The following is a 24,597-nucleotide window of genomic DNA, read 5'->3' as shown; positions in this document are numbered from 1 at the left end:
ACACCCCAGCCACCCCAACACCTTTTCAACTCCCCCCTTGCACCCTACCCACCCTGCACAAGTAATTTCACACCCAGCCTGCACTCATTGGGACAAATAGTTAATGAAGAGAAGGCTCTTGGCTGCAATGTCCGATTCCTGATAGGATGCATTTGCCGACGGCCAAGTCTTGACTCCCCCCAACATTTCCCGGAAGACAAGGCTGCTAATCTCAGCCAGCTGGTCTGTGGGAGGACCCAAGCTTGACCCTTATCCCCAGGGTGCGAGTCAAAGCAGGACAGCAGACCCACGCAGGACCCGGACAACAGGGAGAGATACCCTGGACGCCGAAAGGGAAGGAGAATTGAGATCACACAATGAGGGAGAGTTCAAAGCTTTCAGGCCACCAGTCAGAACTGTCCGCCACCTCTCGAAGGATAAAACCAGATGTCAACCAGAGAACTTGCATAACAACAATATTTAGCTTGGCAGGAATACAAACTCTCTACCCCATTTCCTTCCAGAAATTCATAGTTCCAGTGCATGAAATAGCTTATACTGACCACGCTATTTTGCTGACAGCTACTTCATGTCCCCATTGGCCTCCCTTGTCCCAATAATTTATTTTTGCATTTTTTAAATATAATTTGCTTTGATGGAACTAGGGATGATTGGCACGATCACTATCTAATCATCGCCGTCCCCCATTGCCCTGAAGGGGTGGATGTTGAGCTGGTTTGTTCAACAGGTGCAGGGAATGGAGGGGTATGGTTAATTGTAGATAAATTAGATTAGTTTATCTTGGCATCATGTTCGGCACAGACATAGTGGGCCAACGGTGGCCTGTTTCTGTGCGGTACTGATTTACGGTCCATGTTCTGCTGAAGATACATTGGCATTGCTTCTCGGTGTGGAATTTCAGCAATGTGTATTTCCTTTAGTATTTGATTTTTCCCTCCTGGGAAAAAGGTTCAGACTATCTACTCCATCTATGCCTCTCATAATTGTTTATACTTCTAATAGGTCTTCCGGCAACCTCTGGCATCCCGAGAAAACCAGAGAATCATAGTCTTAGAGCCCGTCGGCCCAATGTGCCCACGTCGACCAACATGCCCCATGAGGCCTTGGACAAAGTGTTTGGGAAAGTGAAGGTTTGGAATATTTGTTTTCTGTGCCTCTGATTACTGTTGAGGAGAAATGTGGATACCCTTCTGTATTTAAGAACCAAGATCTCCAGTCCAGCACCAACCTTACAGTCTATGGTATCACAGTGACTTTCTGGGGCTTGGACTCCCTCTCTTTTCTCTCAAGAAGACTGGCAGATTTGTTGAGTTTCAACATATTTTGTGCTTTTTATATTTCTGGCATTTCTTTGTTGGTTTTAGACCATCTTTAACTAAGTGATGATTGAGTCTCCAGTGATGTCATAGTGACCATTTCTCAAAAGTACAAAATCATGAGCAGAATAGATTGGGTAGATGCACAGAGTCTTTTACCCAGAGTGGGGGAATCGAGGACCAGAGGACATAAGTTCAAGGTGAAGGGGAAAATATTTAAAAGGAATCCAAGGGGTAACTAAGGCTGGTGGGTGTATGGAACAAGCTGCCAGAGGAGGTAGTTGAGGCTGGGACCATCCCATCATTTACGAAACAGTTGGACAGGTACATGGATAGGACAGGGTTGGAGGGTTATGGACCAAGCGCAGGCAAGTAGGACGACGGTAGCTGGGACATTGTTGGCCGATGTGGGCGTGTTGGGCCGAAGGGCCTGTTTCCGCACTGTATCGCTCTATGACTCTATGACAAGGAACTGCAAATGCTGCAATATTGTGTAGGACACAAAGTGCTGGAGTAACTCGGTGGGCCAGGCAGCATCTCCGGAGGACATGGATATGCGATGTTTCTGATCGGGAGCCTTCCACTGTGGTAGCCAGTCTGGGTATATATATATAGGTCCCAACCTGAAATGTCATCTATCCATTCCATATACACATGCTTCCTGACCCGCTGAGTTCCTCCAGAATTTTATGTTCTATGCATATCTCATATGCATTTTATTGGCTGTAAAGTGATAGTGATGACACATATTTGCAAATCATTCTTGGGTTTGCATGTGTGAGAATCCATACAACTTCCATCATGAAACCCAAATAACTAAAATTTTCATTTAACAATGAGGGACAAATCTGTGAAGAAAGTAATACTGAGCTCTTCTTCCTGCTGCAATAAAACTCCATGAAGAAAAATAGCCCCTTTAAAGATTCTGGTCAGCAGTTGATCATTTTCAATAACATCAAACAGCTAATCCACAAGAAATAATAACTTCCACACGAACATCATTGAAACCAGGTGGTTTGTGCTCTTTGCAATTGGTTCTTGTTTCTGAATCTTGAGTTCCCTCCATTGGTTTAGTTGAGTTTAGATATACAGTGTGGAAACAGGCCCTTCGGCCCATCGAGTCTTCCCCGACCAGCGATCCCCATACACTGGTTCTATCCTACAACGGGTAAAATTTACAGATGCCAATTAATCTACAGACCTGCGCGTCTTTGAAATGTGGGAGGAAACCGGAGAATCGAAGAAAAGCCAGGCGGTCACAGGGAGAACGTACAGACTCCGTATGGAGAGCACCGACAGTCAGGATGGAACCCGGGTCTCTGGCGCTGTAAGGCAGCAACTCTACTGCTGCGCCACTGTGCTGCCCTTAATAATCTTCGAAGTATGCTCATTGGCTTTAGATGAGTAAAACATATAATTAACAAAAGGAGATAATTTTAATTAGAGCAACAATGGTTGATGTGAATTAATTAATTTGTTGTGTGTTAATTACCAGCACCGCATAGATTTTTGTTTATATTTTGGATTCATGGGAGGTGGTCTTGGAGGGGAGGATGTTCCTCAAACTAGAGAGCATCTTGGACAATACAAGAAAAGTGGTCAACCTGAGGAACACCTTCAGCAACAGACTGGTTCCACCAAGATGCAGTAGAGAATGCCACAGGAGATCCTTCTTCCCATTGACTATCAAACCGTGCAAGTCCCCCTTCAGTCATGGGGTAGACTGACTCTCTCTCCCCCCCCCCCAATCTTCACACATCCCCAATCTTTTCCTCTCATCACTTTAATTTCATGTTTTTAATTTCATGTATCTTGTGTTTTATGACTGTTGGCAGATCAATTTCCCTCCTGGGATAAATAAACACATATAACCATATAACAATTACAGCACGAAAACAGGCCATCTCGGCCCTTCAAGTCCGTGCCGAACACTTATTCTCCCCTAGTCCCATCTACCTGCACTCAGACCATAACCTTCCATTCCTTTCCCGTCCATGTACCTATCCAATTTATTTTTAAATGATAAAATCGAACCTGCCACCACCACTTCCACTGGAAGCTCATTCCACACAGTTCTATCGTGTTGTATTGTTTACTCTTGCAATGCATGCTTTTCTTTAAGAAAGGAGAGAGACTAAATAAATGCAAGACAAAATTGAACCATGTATTGGAAATTAGTTTGTTAAAACCCCTTTCCTACCTATCGCTCAGCTCTTAGGGCTAATGGAAGCAAGGGATATGGGGCCTTAATGAATATTTTTAAGCTGATCGACAGATTTTTGTTCAGTAAGGGTGTCAGGGGTTAGGGGGAGAAGGCAGGAGAATGGGGTTGAGCGAGGAAGATAGATCAGCCATGATTGAATGGCGGAGTAGACCTAATGGTCCGAATGGCCTTATTCTGCTCCAAGAACTTATGAGGACAGTCTGGGACTGGAAGGGGGAGTTGCAGACTGTATGTTGGAAATTTGCCACTCTGATTCTGTGGCTTGACTCATTAGCCTTTGTTTGGTGGAGATCATCTTACAAAACTGGGGCCATGGTCATTTCCAGTGCCATGTGCTTGTCTTTGTCACAGTGGAGTACGACTTGCCCCAAAGCTGATTTCCTCCATAAGGACTGTTTTTATTTTACATCCACCACAGCGGAATCTGCTGCCCTTTCAGTTGAATATTTGCTCCAGACGCATGTCATTTGGAATCCATGTGATCTTTGCAAATGCAAGAAATGTGTGGTTTACGGAGCAGCTCTCTCGTGCCCCACTCACGCCTTTGACTTTTGTGTTTCTTTCCTTTTCGACATGTTGTAGCTGATCACGAGAGGCAGCGATATATATCTCTTGTTTCCCATTCCCCTGTAGAGTCTGTAGAGTCTCGACCTGAAATGACACCCATTCCTACTCTCCAGAGATGCTGCCTTTCCCGCTGAGTTACTCCAGCATTTTGTGTCTAACCTTGGTTTACACCAGCAACTGCAGTTCCTTCCTACACATTGAGTATGGAGTATATTCACATGAACTGTGCATTGATAGAAGTATAGATTTGGAGGCAATGGATTGTATTGACCAATATAATCTATGTAAGTCTAGTTTAGATAAACAGCATTGATAGAGATAGATAGATAGATAAATACTTTATTAATCTGTTTCTCAGGGAAATTCAGATTACTTGCAGGAACACAAAGTCCACACTGACCACCAATCTTTATTTCTCTACAAATCTTCACTTCTGAGTATCCTCAGTCTTTACTTGATGAAGATCTTTACCATACTGAAGTAACCAAAAGAAAAGATTTGGGCACTATCCTTTTCTGATACTGTTGTGCTGGGAAGTAAAATCATTTTACAATCCATTCTTCCTCATTGTTAATAAACCTTGTGCCACTGAGAATTGGATTAGGGATGGTGTATTGCAGGGATTGTTCCCATGACCTTGGTTAGCAATTCAAGGACAGGGAGTTGCTCATTCCAAAGACTTAGTTTGGTGTGGTGACATTTTGGTGTCATTTTTAGGTCTTTAGGTCCTTCCTTAGAGTTTAGAGGACAGTTTCCCGAGTACTAAAGGAACTGGAATACTATAAATTAGGGGGAGAACGTGCTTAATGTTTATAAATCATATGAGCAGATGTAGGCCATTCGGCCCGTGACTCTACTCCACCATTCAATCATGGCTGATCTATCTTTCCCTCTCAACCCCATTCTTCTGCCTTCTCCACATAACCATCGATAGCCTTGCCAATCAAGTATCTGTCAATCTCTGCCTTAAAGATACCCAATGACTATGAGAAAGAGTTTGTTTGAGAAGGAACTGCAGATGCTGGAAAATCGAAAAGATTTTCCATACATCCATAGATGCTGCCTCACCCGCTGAGTTTCTCCCGCATTTTTGTCCACCGTGAGAAAAAGTTTGCTTTCTTTCCTACCGATTCGACCTGCAGATGAACTTTTTGGGAATGCTGCACCAGCACTTCCAAGTCTATGTGATCGATAGTTGGTGTGGGTTCTGTGGGCCTGTTTGCAAGCAGTATCTCAAAACTAAATGTAATGAATCAATTGGAGGAGAGGACAGAATCTATTTTGTCTCAACCATGCACATAAGTGTACAATGTGCAAGACCATGCCGTGGTACTTATGCGTTTTTTCATAAGACTGTGGCACCATCCTTTCTGCCTCTCTGGGCAAGGATACTCACTTGTTCCTACTAACCTGCGGTCACGAGCCATTGAATTGAAACGGTTTGCCTCAAGGGAACCAGCTCACAAACGAGACATCTGGCTCATCATTTAGATTTCCATCAAATAGTATTGTGGTCTAATTTAGCCTTTCATCAAAATCTATCAGAGACTGAATGTTTTATATGCCCTATGTCCAAATGCAAGTGGCTCCTGCAATGTTTATACATTGAATGCCTGTTTGCATTTCTAATGAGAGATCGCAGTAATTATCTGATGATAATACTACCTCAGGAACAACTGCATGGAGTACTGATTGAGTTCAGCAATTTTGTGGTTATTTTGCTTAAGTAGGACTATTGAGGAAAATAGCTGTACAAACCACTATTTGTTCCTGGTTATTATAAACTCTCTGCTCCAAATAATCTCAAAGAACAGAGTGCGTAAATTGCTCTCACTCTATAAAGCAGTTCCCAAATATATATAAGCTTCTCTAATTGTTGGCTTCTAAACAACCTACAGTAGGTTAAGACACAAAATGCACTCAGTGGGGCAGGCAGCATTGGTACGGGTGTCAGGGGTTATGGAGAGAAGGCAGGAGATTGGGGTTAGGAACGAGAGATAGATCAGCCGTGATTGAATGGCGGAGTAGACTTGACAGGCTGAATCAAAGATCTATAGCGGAGCAAGATAGATCACTCCTGCTAAATGCAATGGGCTGACGTGGAGTACGCAACGGAACGGAACGTGGGCCTTTTTTTCATCCATTTCCATAACCCGACCCGACCCGACACGCAGTGTAATCAACGTTGAGGGGGAACAGTTTGTGTTAATAAATTAAAATTCTGAAAATGAGGAGAAGATTTTTCCCAAATAACTTTTATTTTTACGAGGATGTTTCCGTAACCGGCTTCCGTCTCCGCACTAGTATCCTATGGGATCTTTTGTGCGGAGACGGAAGCCGGTTACGGAAATGGGACCAAAAATTGCCCATGACCGTACTACGTCTTTTTAGTCGAGTGAACTATCTTGCTTGCTATAGGATCTTTGGGTTGAATGGCCTAATTCTACTCCTATCACTTATGACCTTATGACCGTAACAATATTTATTTCTCAAATGCACTGGATGTGAACTGGAACAATGAAATTCTTACTTATGGCACCGTCGTATAACATATTCAATTGATTACACTATGTAGAACGATAATAATTTAATAGGTTCTTCATCATTCCCCATCACACTGACCTTCAATGCTACCTGGTCCCCCAATCAGAAAATACATTATCCTTTAGAGCACAGTACAGGGGCCCAGGAGTAGAGTTGCTGCCTTACAGCTCCAGAGACCCGGGTTCCATCCTGACTATGGGTGCTGTTTATACGGAGTTTGTACGTTTTCTCTGTGACTGCGTGGGTTTTCTCTGGGTGCTCAGGTTTCTTCCCACACTCCAAAGACATATAGGTTTGTGTGTTAATTGGCTTCGGTAAAATTGTAAATAGTGTGTAGGATGATGTTAGTGTGATCACTGGTCAGCGCAGACTCGGTGGGCCGAAGGGCCTGTTTCGGCACAGTATCTCCTCCTCAACTACTCCCCCCTCCACCGTCCACTTTAATTACTCTGGTTGCTTTAATCTTCCAGGTCATGTCACACCCTCTTCTTCTTGCCTTTCTCTCCATCTCTTGGCTACTTAATCATCAGGTTTTCTCTGGCCTTGTTCCCTTCCCCATCCTGTAATAACAAGTCTGACTCATTGCTAAGTCTTGCAAGCAAACTCTGCCAGATAATGTGTTGCAGTGTGAGGTACGTTACAATTGGTGCTATAAGTTCACACGTTCATAAGAGATATGAGCAGAATGAGGCCATTCAGCCCATCAAGTCTGCTCTGCCATTCAATCATGGCTGATCTATCTCTCCCTCCTAACCCCTTTCTCCTGCCTTCTCCGCATAGCCACTGACACCCGTACTAATCAAGAATCTATCTGTCTCTGCCTTAAAAATATCCACTGACTTGGCCTCCACAGGCCTCTGCAGCAATGAATCCCACAGATTCACCACCCATACAATGTTGGTGGTGAGTGATGGTGAGGGGGAGAGGTCTGCATAGTATGGTAGCATTATGCTTTGCTGGATTTTACTGATTTAACCAGCTCACTTAAGCAACTACTGTACATGGATGAGTTGGGTTGAAAGGCCTGTTTCTGTGTGATGTAACTATGACTATATGATAGAATTACTTCACATTATCCCAGCCAAAACCTATCCTTTGACCAATATTGCTAAAACAAATGTTCTCATCATTATCATTGTGGAACCTTGTCCTCTGCAGAAGGGTCTCGACCCGAAACGTCGCCCATTCCTCACCCGCTGGGATACCCCAGCATTTTGTGTGTACCTTGTCCTCTGCTGATTGCCTGTTATGTTTCCTTCACTTGCTTTACAAATGCAAGTTTTCTCGATGTAAACACAATGTAATGATTTCATTATCTTATGAACTTTGATTAATTTTCCATAGCATTTGCTTCTCTTGAAGTCTATTCGGAATTTTAAATGAGAATTTTAATTTACTGGCCCTCCTCCCTGTATAAGTAAGAGCTCGGTCACTTTAAATGAGAGGCCAAAATAAGGTGAGCAGGGAGGATCTATTTTCCTTGAACTAGGACACTGAGGAAAAAATGGATCTCACTACTTGAAAAGGAGAAGGCAATCTACAACCCACGTGGTCACAGGGAGAACGTGTAATGTCCACACGGACAGCAGCTCCCGAGGTCAGGATCGAACCTGGGTCTCCTGGGCTGCACGGCAGCGGGTCCACCAGCTGCGCCATTGTGCTGCCCAGCGATCGGGGTGCATGAAATAATGTTAGCAGACCAGGGCAACCTCAGGAAACGCTTGAACGTCACCTTGCTTGAGCTTGCAAGGAGGCCAGCACTGGTGGGCGAGCTGAGCAGCTGAGAAGATTTCTAGCTCCGATACCTGTTCCCTGCGGGGTTGGCCGATTATGCGGCAGAATTCAGGAGCCATAATAAATCAGAAAACAGGAATAAATTTTCTCCCAGAGGAATTTTAAATTGATACGTCAAGCAGTTCCTGACCGGAGAAAAATGAATCTACCTCAAGGGTGGCTATCAGTGATAAATATCCTATGTATTAATCCAAAAGTGCGGTTCCTGCCAATACGCTTGGCGCGATTGCTTAAGACTGGCCTCACAAAACACTCCCGCCATGTTGCACTGCAGAGTTTAGCAACTTTGATTGCAGGAGGATCATTAATGTGTCTGTAAATCAATCGCTATTCCTTCATGAACTTGCTATCCAGTCCAGAATTTTTTCTCTTTCTCCATGTTTCCCCTGTTGATGATGATTATACGTCGAGATCCGGTTTCAGTCGGGATTAATTTGGAACATTCCCTTGCTATGACAACAGCAGCAGCAATCTGTTGCTATGGCGCCTCTAGCCAGAAGCACAATCTTCCCCCCACCCCTACCTCTAGCCCCCCCAAAATTCCCAACACGTCAATAAATACGCAGCAAACTATTTAATTCCACATCTTTCTTCGCCTTTCCACTTATCCAGCAAAAACGGAGATATCCATATGTGCCGTGTTTCTGATCGGCTGCTGACAAACTCTTGGATTCAGTCAGACCCAGTGCAAAACTCTTATGGGAGAAATATTGGCTTCTACCCAAATGTTCCTAGATCCTAAAAGCATACGTTTCTCCAGTTTTGATTTGATTACAATTTTATAAAGAGGATGACTTTACGGCACAGTGGTAGAGTTGCTGCCTTCGACCCAGGCTATGGGTGTTTATCTGTATGGAGTTTGTACATTCTCCCGCGGCCTGCCTGTGTGTGTTTTAGAAATATAGAAACATAGAAAATAGGTGCAGGAGTAGGCCATTCGGCCCTTCGAGCCTGCACTGCCATTCAATATGATCATGGCTGATCATCCAACTCAGTATCCCATCCCTGCCTTCTCTCCATACCCCCTGATCCCTTTAGCCACAAGGGCCACATCTAACTCCCTCTTAAATATAGCCAATTAACTGGCCTCAACTACCTTCTGTGGCAGAGAATTCCACTGATTCACCACTCTCTGTGTAAAAAATGATTTTCTCATCTCGGTCCTAAAAGACTTCCCTCTTCTCCTTAAACTGTGACCCCTAGTTCTGGACTTCCCCAACATCGGGAATAATCTTCCTGCATCTAGCCTGTCCAACCCCTTAAGAATTTTGTAAGTTTCTATAAGACCCCCCCTCAATCTTCTAAATTCTAGCGTGTACAAGCCGAGTCTATCCAGTCTTTCTTCATATGAAAGTCCTGCCATCCCATTTTCTCTGTGTGCTCCGGTTTCCTCCCACACTCCGCCTGCAATGCATGCTCCATGCGTGCCTAGGGAGGTGAGAGCGGAACTGGGCAATGGAGGAGACACAGATGAGGGCTTCATCTACAACTGCAAGAAAGTGGGCAGGTTTATCTCTTGCCACGCACATCTCCATTAAACGTTTTCCATCGCACCTTATGGTCATGCTCTCAAATGTTGGATATTTCCACCATAGTAATAATAATAATAATAATAATAAATTTTATTTATGGGCGCCTTTCAAGAGTCTCAAGGACACCTTACAAAAAATTAGCAGGTAGAGGAAAAACATGTAAGGGGAATGAAATAAATAGTAGAGACATGACTAGTACACAAAGTAAAGACAGAATTCAATTCAAAACACAATATGAGGCAATTAATGCACAGATGAAAAGGGAGGGGGACGTGGGGCTAAGGATAGGCAGAGGTGAAGAGATGGGTCTTGAGGCGGGACTGGAAGATGGTGAGGGACACGGAATTGCGGATCAGTTGGGGGAGGGAGTTCCAGAGCCTGGGAGCTGCCCTGGAGAAGGCTCTGTCCCCAAAACTGCGGAGGTTGGACTTGTGGATGGAGAGGAGACCGGCTGATGTGGATCTGAGGGACCGTGAGGGTTGGTAGGGGGAGAGGAGGTCAGTGAGATATGGGGGGGCCAGATGGTGGAGGGCTTTGTAGGTGAGGATCAGGATTTTGTAGGTAATCCGGTGGGAGATGGGAAGCCAGTGAGGTTGTTTGAGGACTGGAGTGATGTGATGCCAGGATTTGGTGTGGGTGATGAGTCGGGCGGCTGCGTTCTGGACCAGTTGGAGTCGGTTGATGTAGGTGGAGCTGATGCCAAGGAGAAGTGAGTTGCAATAGTCCAGTCGGAAGGAGATGAAGGCATGGATGAGTCTTTCAGCAGCGGGAGGTGTGAGAGAGGGTCTGAGTTTGGCGATGTTGCGGAGATGAAAGAAGGAGGTTTTAATGACATGGCGGATGTGAGGCTCAAGGGAGAGGGTGGAATCAAAGATTCCATGGGATGAAGGTTCTAACTGTCTACCCTATCTATGCCTCTCATCATTTTATATATTTCTATACTTGTCCATATCTTTCCAAACAAAGTTGGTAGCTCAAATCATCGAACTTCCACTTTGTTTTTAGTTTTCCTACTTGTTCCCGATAACAGATGCGACAACTGACACACAGTTTCCAGTTCCAATGAAGGCTCAAAGATCCCAATCTTGATCTTCAAAAGATGCTGCCGACCCACCGAATATTTCCAGAATATTTTCTTTACATATCAGATTTACGAATCTGCAGTATTTATTGCCATTTGAAATTGAAAGCTTGTTCGTTTTGCAATCGTTTTATAATTTTGTTAGAAATAATCAGCATAGTTACATTTCAAAAATATTGTACCAGTAATAGAATTCAGCAATAGGCAAGATTTGTTTGGGATATTTTCCTTAATTTTGCATTCCACTAATCTCCGACTCAAGACCACTAAAGTAACAACTCAACTAACCTAACTCAACTCAACTACTTAACAAAACTGAACTCAACAACTAAACTCAATGTTGGAAAGGAATATTTGGGATGATATTTAGAATGTCAAAGCCAGCTTCAGGAAAGCACATGCCTGATGTAAGCATTACAATGATTAGCACACTTCTCAAGCTACCCACCTTACCACCCTCTCAACCACCATCTAAAGTGAAGTCACAGTTCCCACAATGGCCTCATTACTCACCTCAGAAGCCACAAAGCCAGAGGGGAAGTAGACCACCTTGTAACCAATGAACTCAAAAAAATGGAGGAACATTTAATTTATGAACATCACATCAACTCTTACAGATAAAAGTTGGTATTGGCATCATGTTTGACACAGACATTGTGGACCAAAGGGCCTGTTCTTGTGCTGTACTGTTCTATGTTCTAAGATGCCACAAATAGTATTGCAAATGTGATCAGATCATGTGATTTTCTTAATTTGATGCTGTGGCTGAATAACACATATACTGGCCCTGCACACTGGGACAAATTCCATAGTTCATCTTATGTAAACCATAGCACCTCTGACAATGTGGCATCCTCTGTTGATCTCAGTTGAAATTATGCATGTGTTGTTTGATGTGGCAAGTCATAAATCTTCATCGATCTTTGGCCTACTATTTATGAAAGATGAAATATCATGATGTATAAACTAGTGAAAGACCCAATTGATTTTGGAGACATTGGACTTTACATGACTTTATTTTGCGATAAACGTTATTCCCTTATCCTGTATCTGTTCACTGTGGATGGCTTGTTTGTAATCAGGTTTAGTCTTTTCACTGACTGGACACCACACAACAAAAAAGCTCTTCTATGTACCTTGGTATATGTGACATTAAGTACAAATTACACTAGAATAAAAACTAAACTAATCTAAATTATATTTTTGCTCCTCTGCCTGAAACAAGGGTCAACTCAATTTTATTAAAACCATTAACAGACAGGAATCTGAAGAAGGGTCATAGAAACATAGAAAATAGGTGCAGGAGGAGGCCATTCGGCCCTTCGGGCCAGCACCGCCATTCATTGTGATCATGGCTGATCGTCCCCTATCAATAACCCGTGCCTGCCTTCTCCCCATATCTCTTGACTCCACTAGCCCCTAGAGCTCTATCTAACTCTCTCTTAAATCCATCCAGTGACTTGGCCTCCACTGCCCTCTGTGGCAGGAAATTCCATAAATTCACAACTCTCTGGGTGAAAACGTTTTTTCTCACCTCAGTCTTAAATGACCTCCCCTTTATTCTAAGACTGTGGCCCCTGGTTCTGGACTCACCCAACATTGGGAACATTTTTCCTGCATCTAGCTTGTCCAGTCCTTTTATAATTTTATATGTTTCTATAAGATCCCCCCTTATCCTTCTAAACTCCAGTGAATACAAGCCTAGTCTTTTCAATCTTTCCTCATATGACAGTCCTGCCATCCCAGGGATCAATCTCGTGAACCTACGCTGCACTGCCTCAATCACAAGGATGTCTTTCCTCAAATTAGGAGACCAAAACTGTACACAATACTCCAGATGTGCTCTCACCAGAGCCCTATACAACTGCAGAACCCAACCCAAAATGTTGCCCATCCTTTTTGTCCAGAGATGCGCTTTGTGTCTATCTTCAGTATAAAGCAGCATTGGCAGATACTTTCTACACATTTATTAAAACCGTTTCAAGTCAGCCACTAACTCAAAACTGCTCTCAGCTTGAATTTGAGAATTCTCTACAGAAGAATCCAGAATGTATAATGCACCCTTAATTAAAATTAAAAATTGTTTGGCATCTGGAGGGAGATGAAAGGGTAAAACAAAACATCTTAAAACAAAGTCCCTGATGATTTTTCCATTGATTTGTGGGGGGAAAACTTTGAATTAACAAAATTAATTTTGACAATAAGACTGTTTGGTAAATCTGTTGACTCATTTGATATTTTCCAATTCCAGCCTTTAGCTGGTTGGACTATTGATGGATTTGCAAATAAGTTCCTGGCTTTTGCAAGCTATGCATGCCAATTACTGCTTTGTTTTGTACAAATAACCATTGGGATCTGTACTCGATCACAGCTCCACTTGGCTGAGCTTATGAAAACCATCTGTATTTCCCCCCCCTTACATCATGGCTCAGCACTAAACTCACATGACTGCATCACTTTAAACATTCCGGCACTTTCGCAATTGCCCTCTGTTTACAAAATCTCCACAAATCTTTTTTTTGTTATTCCCCTTTCTTTCCTGGTAATTTGTGTGTTTTGTTCCACGGAAAGCAGTCAAAATGAGAATGATTATCTTCAACCAGATGACATTGACCACACAAACTCACCAGACATCAACAAACAGTTGATGATAAACCAGAACCATTTCCTGCTCAACTTTCATGAGCTTATAGATGCAGGCACACCTATACATTTGCTAACCCTCCCTATATGAATTTCCAGGGATCATTGTCTACTCTTCCAGGGGAGGCAGCCCAGGAGATGTTTCTGCTGTTTAAGAAGGAACTGCAGATGCTAGAAAATCGAAGGTACACAAAAAAGCTGGAGAAACTCAGCGGGTGCAGCAGCTGTGGTGGGCGGCGCGACTCTCGTCAGCAGCGGCCTCTGCAGTCCGTCTGCGTTTTTATTATTTTATGTCTATGTTTTTATGTAGTTTTTGTTATTTTTTGTTGGGGTATGTGTGTGGGGGGGGTGGGGTGGTGTGGGGGGGAGGGGGTAACTTTTAAATCTCTCCCTGCACGGGAGACCCGACCTTTTCTTTGTCGGGTCTCCGTTGTCGTTGGGGCTGCAACGAGGAGCGGCCTCCAACAGGAAGACCGGGGGCTCTGGTGCCGACTACTCACCTCACCGTCGCGGAGCTGGCCGAGTCCAGAGCGGGTGGAGCTGTGGTGGACGCTGCTGCGGCCCGACCTCCGGAGATTCGGTGGCTGCAACTGCGGGTTTGGCGGACGGCGGCACCGGGAGCCCGCGGGTCCCTGGAGGGAGACCGCTTTTCAGGGCTCCCGCAACGGCGACTTCTCCCGCCCGAGTTGCGGGGTTGAAGAGCTCCTGGAGCGGGGCCTTACATCATCGCCCCGCGCGGCTTGGAATGGCCGCGGGACTCTGCGAGCGCACGCGGGGGGCTCTAACATCAAGAACCCGGTGTGCGACCTTGCATCACCCGGCGTGGCTTTAATGGCCGCGGGACAATCGCCATCGCCAGCCGGGGGCTTTGACTTTGACTTTGGGGGGGAGAGTGCAGTGGAGAGATAAGTTTTTTTGGCCTTCCATCACAGCAATGTGATGGATGTTTATGTAAATTATGTTGTGTCTTGGGTCTATTTTTTTGTAATGTATGGCTGCAGAAACGACATTTCGTTTGGACCTCAAGGGGTCCAAATGACAATAAATTGAATTGTATTGTATTGTATTGTATCTATGGAGCGAAGGAAATTTTTTTCCTTCATTCCATAGATGCTGCTGCACCCGCTTGTGATGCTTCTGCTGTTCTGGGCTGACATTATCCTTTGTTTATCTGCTCCCAGACCCCTCAGTTCTACCCAATGCTCCCTGACTTCCATTCCTCATCATCCAACACTGATCATACAATTGAGCAGAGCAGGAGTGATCTCATAGAGGTGTACAAAATCATGAGAGGAATATATCAGGTAGATGCACAAAGTCTCTTGGCACAGCAGGGGAATCGAGAACCAGAGGACATAGGTTTAAGGTAAGGAGGTGGGGTGGGGGGGAGGGGGAAGAATAGGAACCTGAGAGGTAACTTTTTTGCACAAAGGGTGGTGGGTGTATGGAACAAGCTGACAAAAGAGGCAATTGAGGCAGGTACTATCACCACATTTAAAAAAACATTTGGACAGGTACATGGATTAGAGGGATATGGGCCAAACACAGGCAGGCAGGTGACTACATGTTGGTCAGTGTGGGCAAGTTGGGCCGAAGGGCCTGTTTCCACGCCGTATGACTCTATGACAATAAACTATTCCAGATCATTTCCAAAGATTGCTGGGAATCTTAGCTGCCAGTACGATTATAATAACCTTTGTCTGTAGGGACAAATCTTTCTGTTCACTTTCCACAAATTTTGGTCTTGATTTATTGGACAAGAAGAGAGTGAGAAGGCTTCTTTACTTTCCACAGTCAAGATTGATGAAGGGAATTTGCTCTGGCAGCAGTATATCAGGAACGCATCCTAAATAGAAGTGACTAATCAAAGAAAAATGGTTCTTTCAACACATGAATACATGTTACAGGAATCAGACTGCCATGCTCTCCGAAGGGTTCCTTCATTCCAGAATAACAATGGGGAGAAGGCAGGAGAATGGGGTTAGGAGTAGAGAGATAGATCAACCATGATTGAATGGCGTAGTTGACGAGGGGCCGAATGGCCTAATTCTGCACTTAAGACTTTTTGTGACAAAACTGTGAGCAATCTTGGGCACCATTTCTGAGGAAGGATGTGCTGGCTCTGGAGAGGGTCCAGGCAAGGTTTACAAGAATGATCCCAGGAATGAGTAGGTTAACCTATGATGAGCATTTGATGGGACTGGGCCTGTACTTGCTGGAGGTTAGAAGGATGAGGAGGGGGGGGGGGGGGGGGGGGAAGGGGGGGGGGGGGGGAGGCTCATTGAAACGTACAGAATAGTGAAAGGCTTGGATAGAGTGGATGTGGAGAGGATGTTTCCATTAGTGGGAGAGCCTAGGACTGGAGGTCATAGCCTCAAAATTAAAGGATGTTCTTTTAGGAAGGACATGAGGAGAAATAGTCAGAGGGTAGTGAATCTGTGGAGAAGGCTGGGGAGACCGACAGTGGATATTTTTAAGGCAGAGATAGATACATTTTTGATTCGTACTGGTGTCAGAGGTTATGGGGAGAAGGCAGGAGAATGGGGTTAGGAGGGAGAGATAGATCAGCCATGATTGAATGGCAGAGTAGACTTGATGGGCTGAATGGCCTAATTCTACTCTTATTCCTTATGACCTGGGAAGAGAGAGAAGAGATTGTTTGACCTGTGGGCTTTGTTGGAGGTGACTATGTGATAATACCAAGCTTTAATTGGCATTTCTAATAATCGTGTGGGTTTCCTCCTCTTTCCCAAAGATGTGCGGGTCGGTAGGTTGTGACCTTATGACTTTGTGTTCTTAAACTTAAACGCACTCTCAGTGGAAGTACCAAGGCTTGGTTGCCGCTTATTTTTAAGACACGCTCAACATCAAATATAGAAACATAGAAACATAGAAAATAGGAGTAGGCCATTCAGCCCTTCAATCATTCAGTTGGATGGCTGATCATCCAAAATCATTACCCCGTTCCTGCTTTCTCCCCATATCCCTTGACTCCTTTAGCCCAAAGAGCCAAATCTAAAGGGCCTGTCCCACGTGGGCGTCATTTGTGCGTCACGCAGGTGGCGCGTGTAGATTTTGTGAATCCCAAAATCCTGGGGGGCCGCGCGCGACCGAGCGTCACTGCCTACGCCAGCACGTCTCACCACGCGCCATGCGCGCATAGTGCACGCCGTGCACAAGTCACGTAAATGATGTAGTGTAAATGACGCCCAAGCGCAACAGGCCCTTAACTCTCTCTTGAAAACATCCAGTGATTTGGCCTCCACTGCCTCCTGTGGCAGAGAATTCCAGATTCACACCTCTGGGTGGAAAAGGTTTTCCTCATCTCAGTCTTAAATGGCCTACCCCATATTCCTAAACTGTGGCCCCTGGTTCTGGAGCCAGTTTAAGCTCCCCCTTATCCGGTTCAAGCCCTACCTTGTCTCCAGGGCGAGGGCGCATCACAGATACCCGATCGTATCCTTTCCGTAGGAGAACCCACAGCGCATCCAACTTGCCCTGAAAGGAAGAGAAGACTCATTAGAGTGTATTATTGTAAGGAAGGGAAGTAATTTCTTCATGTAAAAGGAAGGAACTGCAGATGCTGGTTTATGCCGAGTCCAATCTTGTATACAATATACACTTACGACTGTATACCAACACACAGTACAAACAGGATCATCAAGTTTGCAGACGACACGACTGTGGTGGGACTGATAAACAACAACGACGAGTCTGCCTACAGGGATGAAGTCCAAAAACTGACCGTCCGGTGTACCAAAAACAACCTGGTACTAAACCCATCAAAGACAAAATAACTTGTCGTTGACTTCAGGAGGAAGAGGAGAGAGGAACCTGCTCCCTTATACATCAAAGGAGACATGGTGGAGAGAGTCAACGACTTTAGGTTCCTGGGAATAAACATCTCCCAGGACCTCAAATGGCAAATGAACCCCGTCACTCTCTTGAAGAAGTCTCATCAGCGGCCGTATTTCCTGAGGTCTCTACGGAGAGCTAACGTCTCACAGCCGCTGCTGCTGTCCTTCTATCGATGTGCCGTGGAAAGTATCCTCACCTACGGAATCCTGGTGTGGTTTGCCAGCTGTACTGTGGCTGAGAGGAGGGCGCTGCAGGGAATTATAAAAATTATCAAGAAGGACACATCCCACCCTGCCAACCACCTTTTTACTCTGCTACCCTCGGGGAGGCGACTCAGGTCTCTGCAGGCTCGCACCGGTAGACTAACAAATAGTTTCTACCCATGTGCGGTAAAAGAGCTTAACTCCAACAGTGAACACTGGGAAGCAAGAAGTAACTTCGAGGAATACCGCTAAATTCTTTTAAACTTTTAAAAAAATGTATCTATTATTTTACTATTAACTGTACATATGTGTATTGGTTGTTGTGTTGTATTTCTTTTAACGGAGGAGAAGCAAATGGAATTTCGTTGCTCAGTTTTGTGCAATGACAATAAACATATTCTATACCAAAGGTAGACACAAAGTGCTGGAGTAACTCAACGGGTCAGGCAACATCTCTGGAGAAAAAGGATTATACTTGCAGTTATTTATTTTTAAATTCAATTCTTCCTACTTTAGGTTTTCTTCCACACTCACTCACTCACTCACACAGACACACACACACTCACTCACTCACTCACTCACTCACTCACTCACACAGACACACACACACACACATACACATGCAGTCAAGCACACACACCAAAACACACGCATGCACTGAAAGAATAGTTTCATTCAGAACACACTTCTTCAGAAGGGTCCCAATCCAAAACATCACCTATTCTTTTTTCTCCAGAGATACTGGAGTTACTCCACCACTTTGTGTGTATCTGCTGGAGTAACTCAGCAGATCTGGCAGCATCTCTGAAGAACATGGATATCCATATTCTCCAGAAATGCTGCCTGACCCATTGAGTTACTCAGCACTTTGTGTCCGTATCTGATGGACGGCTCCTTCAAATCATGGAAAGGTTTGAGAGAGGAAACATTTGGAGATGATATTTCTGCATATGGACAATACCAGAACTTAATCATGTAAATTTAAGGCACTCACGCCAAATTCATTGTGAAATTCAGGAGACATTTCTTTGCCCAGATAGTAATAAGAATGTATAAGGGGGCCTTTAAAGTAAATAGCATAGTTGCATTTAAGAGGAAATTGGTTCAACATGACAAACAAAGAAGATTGGGAAATAGCATATGTACTACTTGAAGCCAAATGCGCTATTTCTGTGTTGTAATAAATATTGATAAAAATAGCACAGTGCTCACAAGAACTATTCCAGTCCACTATGTGAGGGCACTACAATTGGTCCCAGTAGGGAACCATCAGCTAATAAAACGTTAAGTGGCTTTTAGATAAGCACATGGAAAGCATGGGTGGAAATTGCTTTTAAGACATGGGGGTGGGGGCCACAATGAGGCCTAACATCGAGGACTGGGATCGGCAAACTATGGCCCAAGGTCCGGATCTGGCCCTGAACCCGAAACCATCGGGCCCGCAGGCGTATTTGTTTTCAATTAGTTTCGCGACTGGATAACTGCATCGGGCACGCAGGCAATCTGGGTGCTACAGCCAGTCGCGGGGCAGGCGAGCTGTTCTGGCATTCATGACCTGACCTGGCTAAAGCCATTCCGGGGTGTAACATGTTTCACAAAACATGGGGGGGGTTGTCCCCCACCTCTCAAAACATGGGGGGGACAGTACCCCGTCACCCCTCCAGGATTTCCGCCCATGCATGGAAGTGCAGGGAAAAGGGGGATATAGATCATGTACAGTCAGATGAGATCAATTTAATTTGGCATCATGTTCGGCACAAACACTGTGGGCCGAAGGGCCTGTTACTGTGCTGTACTGTTCTATGTTCTGTATTCAATGTAACTTCACTGTGACTACCTGATGTGCATGTTGTAATATCTACCTCCTGACTCCTCCACACATTGATTTTCATCAGCACATGCTTGGCACCTGTTTTTTCAGCCCGTCTCCATAGTTAAATCATTAAATCCTTCCATTTCAATCATCTTCTTTCAAATGCTCCTTCAGAACCATCTCGTTGACCAAGCTTTTCCCACAACGAATAGAACTTATTCAAAAGAAAATTCACAGTTATCTCCCCAAAAGTCACGTTGAGACTAATTCTGTTTGTCTCTTGATTAACTGCATCTGATGCTGAGATGAAGGAGGTGTTTCCTGTTAGGTATCTCCAAGAAGTCTATAGGGACTCACAGCATTGCCAAGACTGGGGCTGGGTTGACACATGAAGATGACAACATGTTGTCTTGGCATTCCTCAGTTCCCCGCAGTTATTGCAGCTTTAGTTCTGGCGATAGCCTGGTGTGATGTGGCTTTAGAAAATTACCACCAAGGGCTTTGAAAGTCCCATGGTGTCTAGCACGCAGGAGTCTTCCAAGATCAAAAGGTTGGACCAGAAATATTATTTTTGAAGACTTGTTATTGATTAATTTTTTCAACTATTATGCTTTGCACATGATGAGATATTTATTTTAACATTCAACTCTTCCTTCTTTAGGTTATCTTTGTCCCTCTCCCTCGCTCTCTCTCTCACACACAAACACACACATGATGAACCTGGGCGGCACGGTGGCGCAGCCTTACAGTGTGGTGCTGCCTTACAGCGTGCTGCCTTGCAGCACCAGAGACCCGGGTTCGATCCTGACTACGGATGCTGTCTGTACGGAGTTTGTACGTTCTCCCCGTGACCTGCGTGGATTTTCTCCGAGATCTTCGGTTTCCTCCCACACTCCAAACATGTACAGGTTTGTTGGTTAATTGGCTTGTTATAAATGTAAATTGTCCCTAGTGTGTGTAGCGTAACATAATGTGCGGGGTTGGCGGGCGTGGACTCGGTGGGCTAAAGGGTCTGTTTCTGTACTGTATCTCTAAACTAAACTAATCAGCTATTTACAATTTATATTAATGATCTGGATGAGGGAATTGAAGGCAACATCTCCAAGTTTGCGGATGACACTAAGCTGGGGGGCAGTGTTAGCTGTGAGGAGGATGCTAGGAGACTGCAAGGTGACTTGGATAGGCTGGGTGAGTGGGCAAATGTTTGGCAGATGCAGTATAATGTGGATAAATGTGAGGTTATCCACTTTGGTGGCAAAAACAGGAAAGCAGACTATTATCTAAATGGTGGCCGATTAGGAAAAGGGGAGATGCAGCGAGACCTGGGTGTCATGGTACACCAGTCATTGAAAGTGGGCATGCAGGTGCAGCAGGCAGTGAAGAAAGCGAATGGTATGTTAGCTTTCATAGCAAAAGGATTTGAGTATAGGAGCAGGGAGGTTCTACTGCAGTTGTACAGGGTCTTGGTGAGACCACACCTGAAGTATTGCGTACAGTTTTGGTCTCCAAATCTGAGGAAGGACATTATAGCCATAGAGGGAGTGCAGAGAAGGTTCACCAGACTGATTCCTGGGATGTCAGGACTTTCATATGAAGAAAGACTGGATAGACTCAGCTTATACTCGCTAGAATTTAGGAGATTGAGAGGGGATCTTATAGAAACGTACAAAATTCTTATGGGGTTGGACAGGCTAGATGCAGGAAGGTTGTTCCCGATGTTGGGGAAGTCCAGGACAAGGGGTCACAGCTTAAGGATAAGGGGGCAATCCTTTAGGACCGAGATGAGAAAAACTTTTTCACACAGAGAGTGGTGAAACTCTGGAACTCTCTGCCACAGAGGGTAGTTGAGGCCAGTTCATTGGCTATATTTAAGAGGGAGTTAGATGTGGCCCTTGTGGCTAAAGGGATCAGGGGGTATGGAGAGAAGGCAGGTACGGGATACTGAGTTGGATGATCAGCCATGATCATATTGAATGGCGGTGCAGGCTCGAAGGGCCGAATGGCCTACTCCTGCACCTATTTTCTATGTATCTATGTATCTAACGACACACACACACAAAGCAATTTTACAAGTGTGTAGGAAAGAACTGCAGATGCTGGTTTAAATCAACAGTAGACATAAAATGCTGACATAAAATGCTGGAGTAACTCAGCGGAACAGGCAGCATCTCTGGAGAGAAGTGATGGGTGACATTTTGGGTCAAGACCCTTCTTCATACTGAGATTTTACAAGTGCCAGTAGACTCCCAGTATCCTGCTCAAAACCACATTCTTCCTGTCTGAGATCTAACACAAGACACGCACCTGTGCACTGATGCACACACATACCGATGCGTGCGCACACACACACACTTGCACTGACGCACACAAATGCAGTCATGCACACACACACACACTAAAACACACACACACACGTGTAAGATGCACTCACTCATGCTCACGCACATGTACTCCCGCGCGCACACACACACACGCATGTACATACACACGCACTGATGCACAGACATAAGCTCGCACACACACATGATTGTGAACACACGCAAATGCACACGTGCACACACACACACGCGCACACCCACACATGCACACACACACACAAACGCGCGCACACACACACACACAAACGCGCGCACACACAAACGCGCGCACACACACACACACAAACGCGCGCACACACACACATGCACACACACACACACAAACGCGCGCACACACACACTGTAGCCTTGATCACTGGATGATGAACAAAGAATAAGAATCTCCTAGGTTCAGACACAAAGGATCGACGTCGAACTTCCTCTTACAAAAATGTAAATCGTATCCATATCATCCTTGGCATGTACCGCAACTGGCCGAACATTGGGGGTCACAGTATTTTTAAATGAGATTTAAATTTTGGAGGACCAAGAAACCAAGAAACAAGAAACCAAGAAATCTTGTGCTTCCTCTTCACTGAAGAAACCAGCATGGCTGCTGACAGGTGGGCCTGACTGTTTTAAACAAGAAAGCATCAACATTGGAACCATCTATAAAGTAGAAAGGGCAATTCGATTTATTTTTCTTTCTGGGTATGTGCATCTTTGGCAGAGCCGGTGTTTACACGACATCCATAATTGCTTTTGAGAAGGTGTTGGTGAGATGCCTGTGGACCTTTTGCTGAAGGCTTCAGAGACCAGTTCCAGGTATTTGACCCAACAACAATAAGGAAACAGCAACACATTTCCAAGATGGGTTGGTGTTTGACTTGGAGGGGAATGTGCAGGTGATGGTTTGGTTTAGTTTTGGATTGCGGATATAATGCAGAAACAGGCCCTTCGGCCCACCGACCAGCCATCCCCGAATACTAGCACTGTCCTCCACACTAGGGACAATTTACAATTTTTACTGAAGCTACTTTGGAGTGTGAGAGGAAACTGAAGCAACCGGGGAAAACCCACGCGGTCACGGGGAGTTTTCTGTAGATTTGAAGCTCATCACTTCCTCATGTTTTTTTTCCTCACCAATATTTTTAAGAAGACTTTATTAACAGCTAATTGAAGATAGACACAAAGTGCTGGAGTAACTCAGCAGGTCAGGCAGCATCTCCGGAGAAAAAGGAAGGGCGACATTTTGGGTCGGGACCCTTCTTTGTCTGAAGAATGTACCGACCCGAAACGTCACCTATCCTTTTTTTCCAGAGATGCCGCCAGGCCCACTGAGTTTCTCCAGCATTTTTTGTCTACCTTTGTCTACTCCTGACTTTGAGCCTGTGTCGATGGTTACCTTGATAGGCGAGTACCATTTCCTTGGGGAATTCAGCTTGCGACCCCCGTTATTGTTGTGCATTCCCATCTCGGAGAAGTCATATTCCTGATCCGGCATTTTAACTCTGGCGTTTTTGGCCTTTTCCAGTTTAGCACCTTCTTCCGTCGATCCCTTCTCGCCCCATCGAACCTGGAAAATGTTAAACCTGAAATGATAATAAATCCTACCATGGAACATCGCTAGAGAATGGTTTGGGAATTGGAAGGAGGGAGTTGTACAAGGATTTGGCTGAAAGTAATTTGGCAACAAGATGAATGGTACTGTAAAGGAAGATCCATCATTGATAAATGATACAATGGGGTCATGGATAAGAAGGGCAGCACAGTGGATCAGCTGGTAGTGCTGCTGCCTCACAGTGCCAGTGACCCAGGTGTGAACCTGACCTCTTTTGGGAGTTTGTACATTCTCTCTGTGACCACGTGGATTCCTCGAGGTGCTCCCGTTTCCTCCTACATCCCAAAGACATGTGGGTTTGTAGGTTGTTTGACCTCTGTAAATTGCCCCTAGTGTGTAGGGAGTGATTGCAAAATTGGACTAGAATGAAAGGGTGATTAATGGTCGGAGTGGACTCTGTGGGCTGAAGGACCTGTTTATATGCTGTGTCCATGATGTACCTTTCAATCAATCAAGAATAAAATAACAATGGGGCAGGACAGTGGTGCAGTGGTTGAGCCAGAGACACGGGTTCTATCCTAACTACGGGTGCTGTCTGTACAGAGTTTGTAAGTTCTCCCTGTGACCACGTGGGTTTTCCCTGGGTGCTCCAGTTTCCTCCCACACTCCAAAGACGTACAGGTTTGCAGGTTAATTGACTTCTGTAAATTGTCTCTGGCGTGTAGGATAGAACTAGTGCACGGGCTATCGTTGGTCGGCATCGACTCGATGGGCTGAAGGGCCTGTTTCCATGAAGGGCCTATTTCCGTGTTATATGTCTAAACAAAATAACCTAAACTAAAAGAAGTGGGAGCATATGGTCACTTCATGCCTCATGTATTCAATAAGATCACAGCCTCAAATCCACTATCCTGTTTCGCTCCTGATTTTTAATCATGAAGGCTATTACAGTTTTTTTATGGATAGATGAAATTAGGCCCCTGCGATTCAAACCAGTTATATGAATACTTCTGTACCCTTGCACTCTCAGATACAAATGGGAGTACATTCTTTTGTTTTAAACAGATGGCAAAGCGAGTCATTTTATTTCCCAATAGTGCAAGA

The 24,597-nt window shown here is 44.7% G+C and overlaps 1 protein-coding gene across 4 annotated transcripts in view; it reads right to left on the bottom strand.

Annotated features, from left to right (window-relative positions):
• Nucleotides 1–24,597, bottom strand: part of antxr1 (ANTXR cell adhesion molecule 1) — a 164,228-nt gene that overhangs the window by 13,064 nt on the left and 126,567 nt on the right. For all 4 annotated transcript variants that reach the window (XR_004410216.1, XM_033013961.1, XM_033013960.1 and 1 more), the window contains exons 16-17: nucleotides 23,338–23,508; nucleotides 17,119–17,199 (exon numbers count right to left, since the gene is read on the bottom strand). Coding sequence is in view for 3 of the 4 variants with exons in the window: in XM_033013961.1 (XP_032869852.1) it covers nucleotides 17,119–17,199; nucleotides 23,338–23,508 (252 nt within the window). In the remaining variant the exon portion in view is untranslated. The remainder of the gene's footprint in view (nucleotides 1–17,118; nucleotides 17,200–23,337; nucleotides 23,509–24,597) is intronic.

This window comes from Amblyraja radiata, chromosome 39, assembly GCF_010909765.2.
Source record: "Amblyraja radiata isolate CabotCenter1 chromosome 39, sAmbRad1.1.pri, whole genome shotgun sequence".
NCBI classification, from domain to species: domain Eukaryota; kingdom Metazoa; phylum Chordata; class Chondrichthyes; order Rajiformes; family Rajidae; genus Amblyraja; species Amblyraja radiata.
The sequence above is the reverse complement of the archived record's forward strand: the minus strand, read 5'-3'. Positions and strand labels throughout refer to the sequence as shown.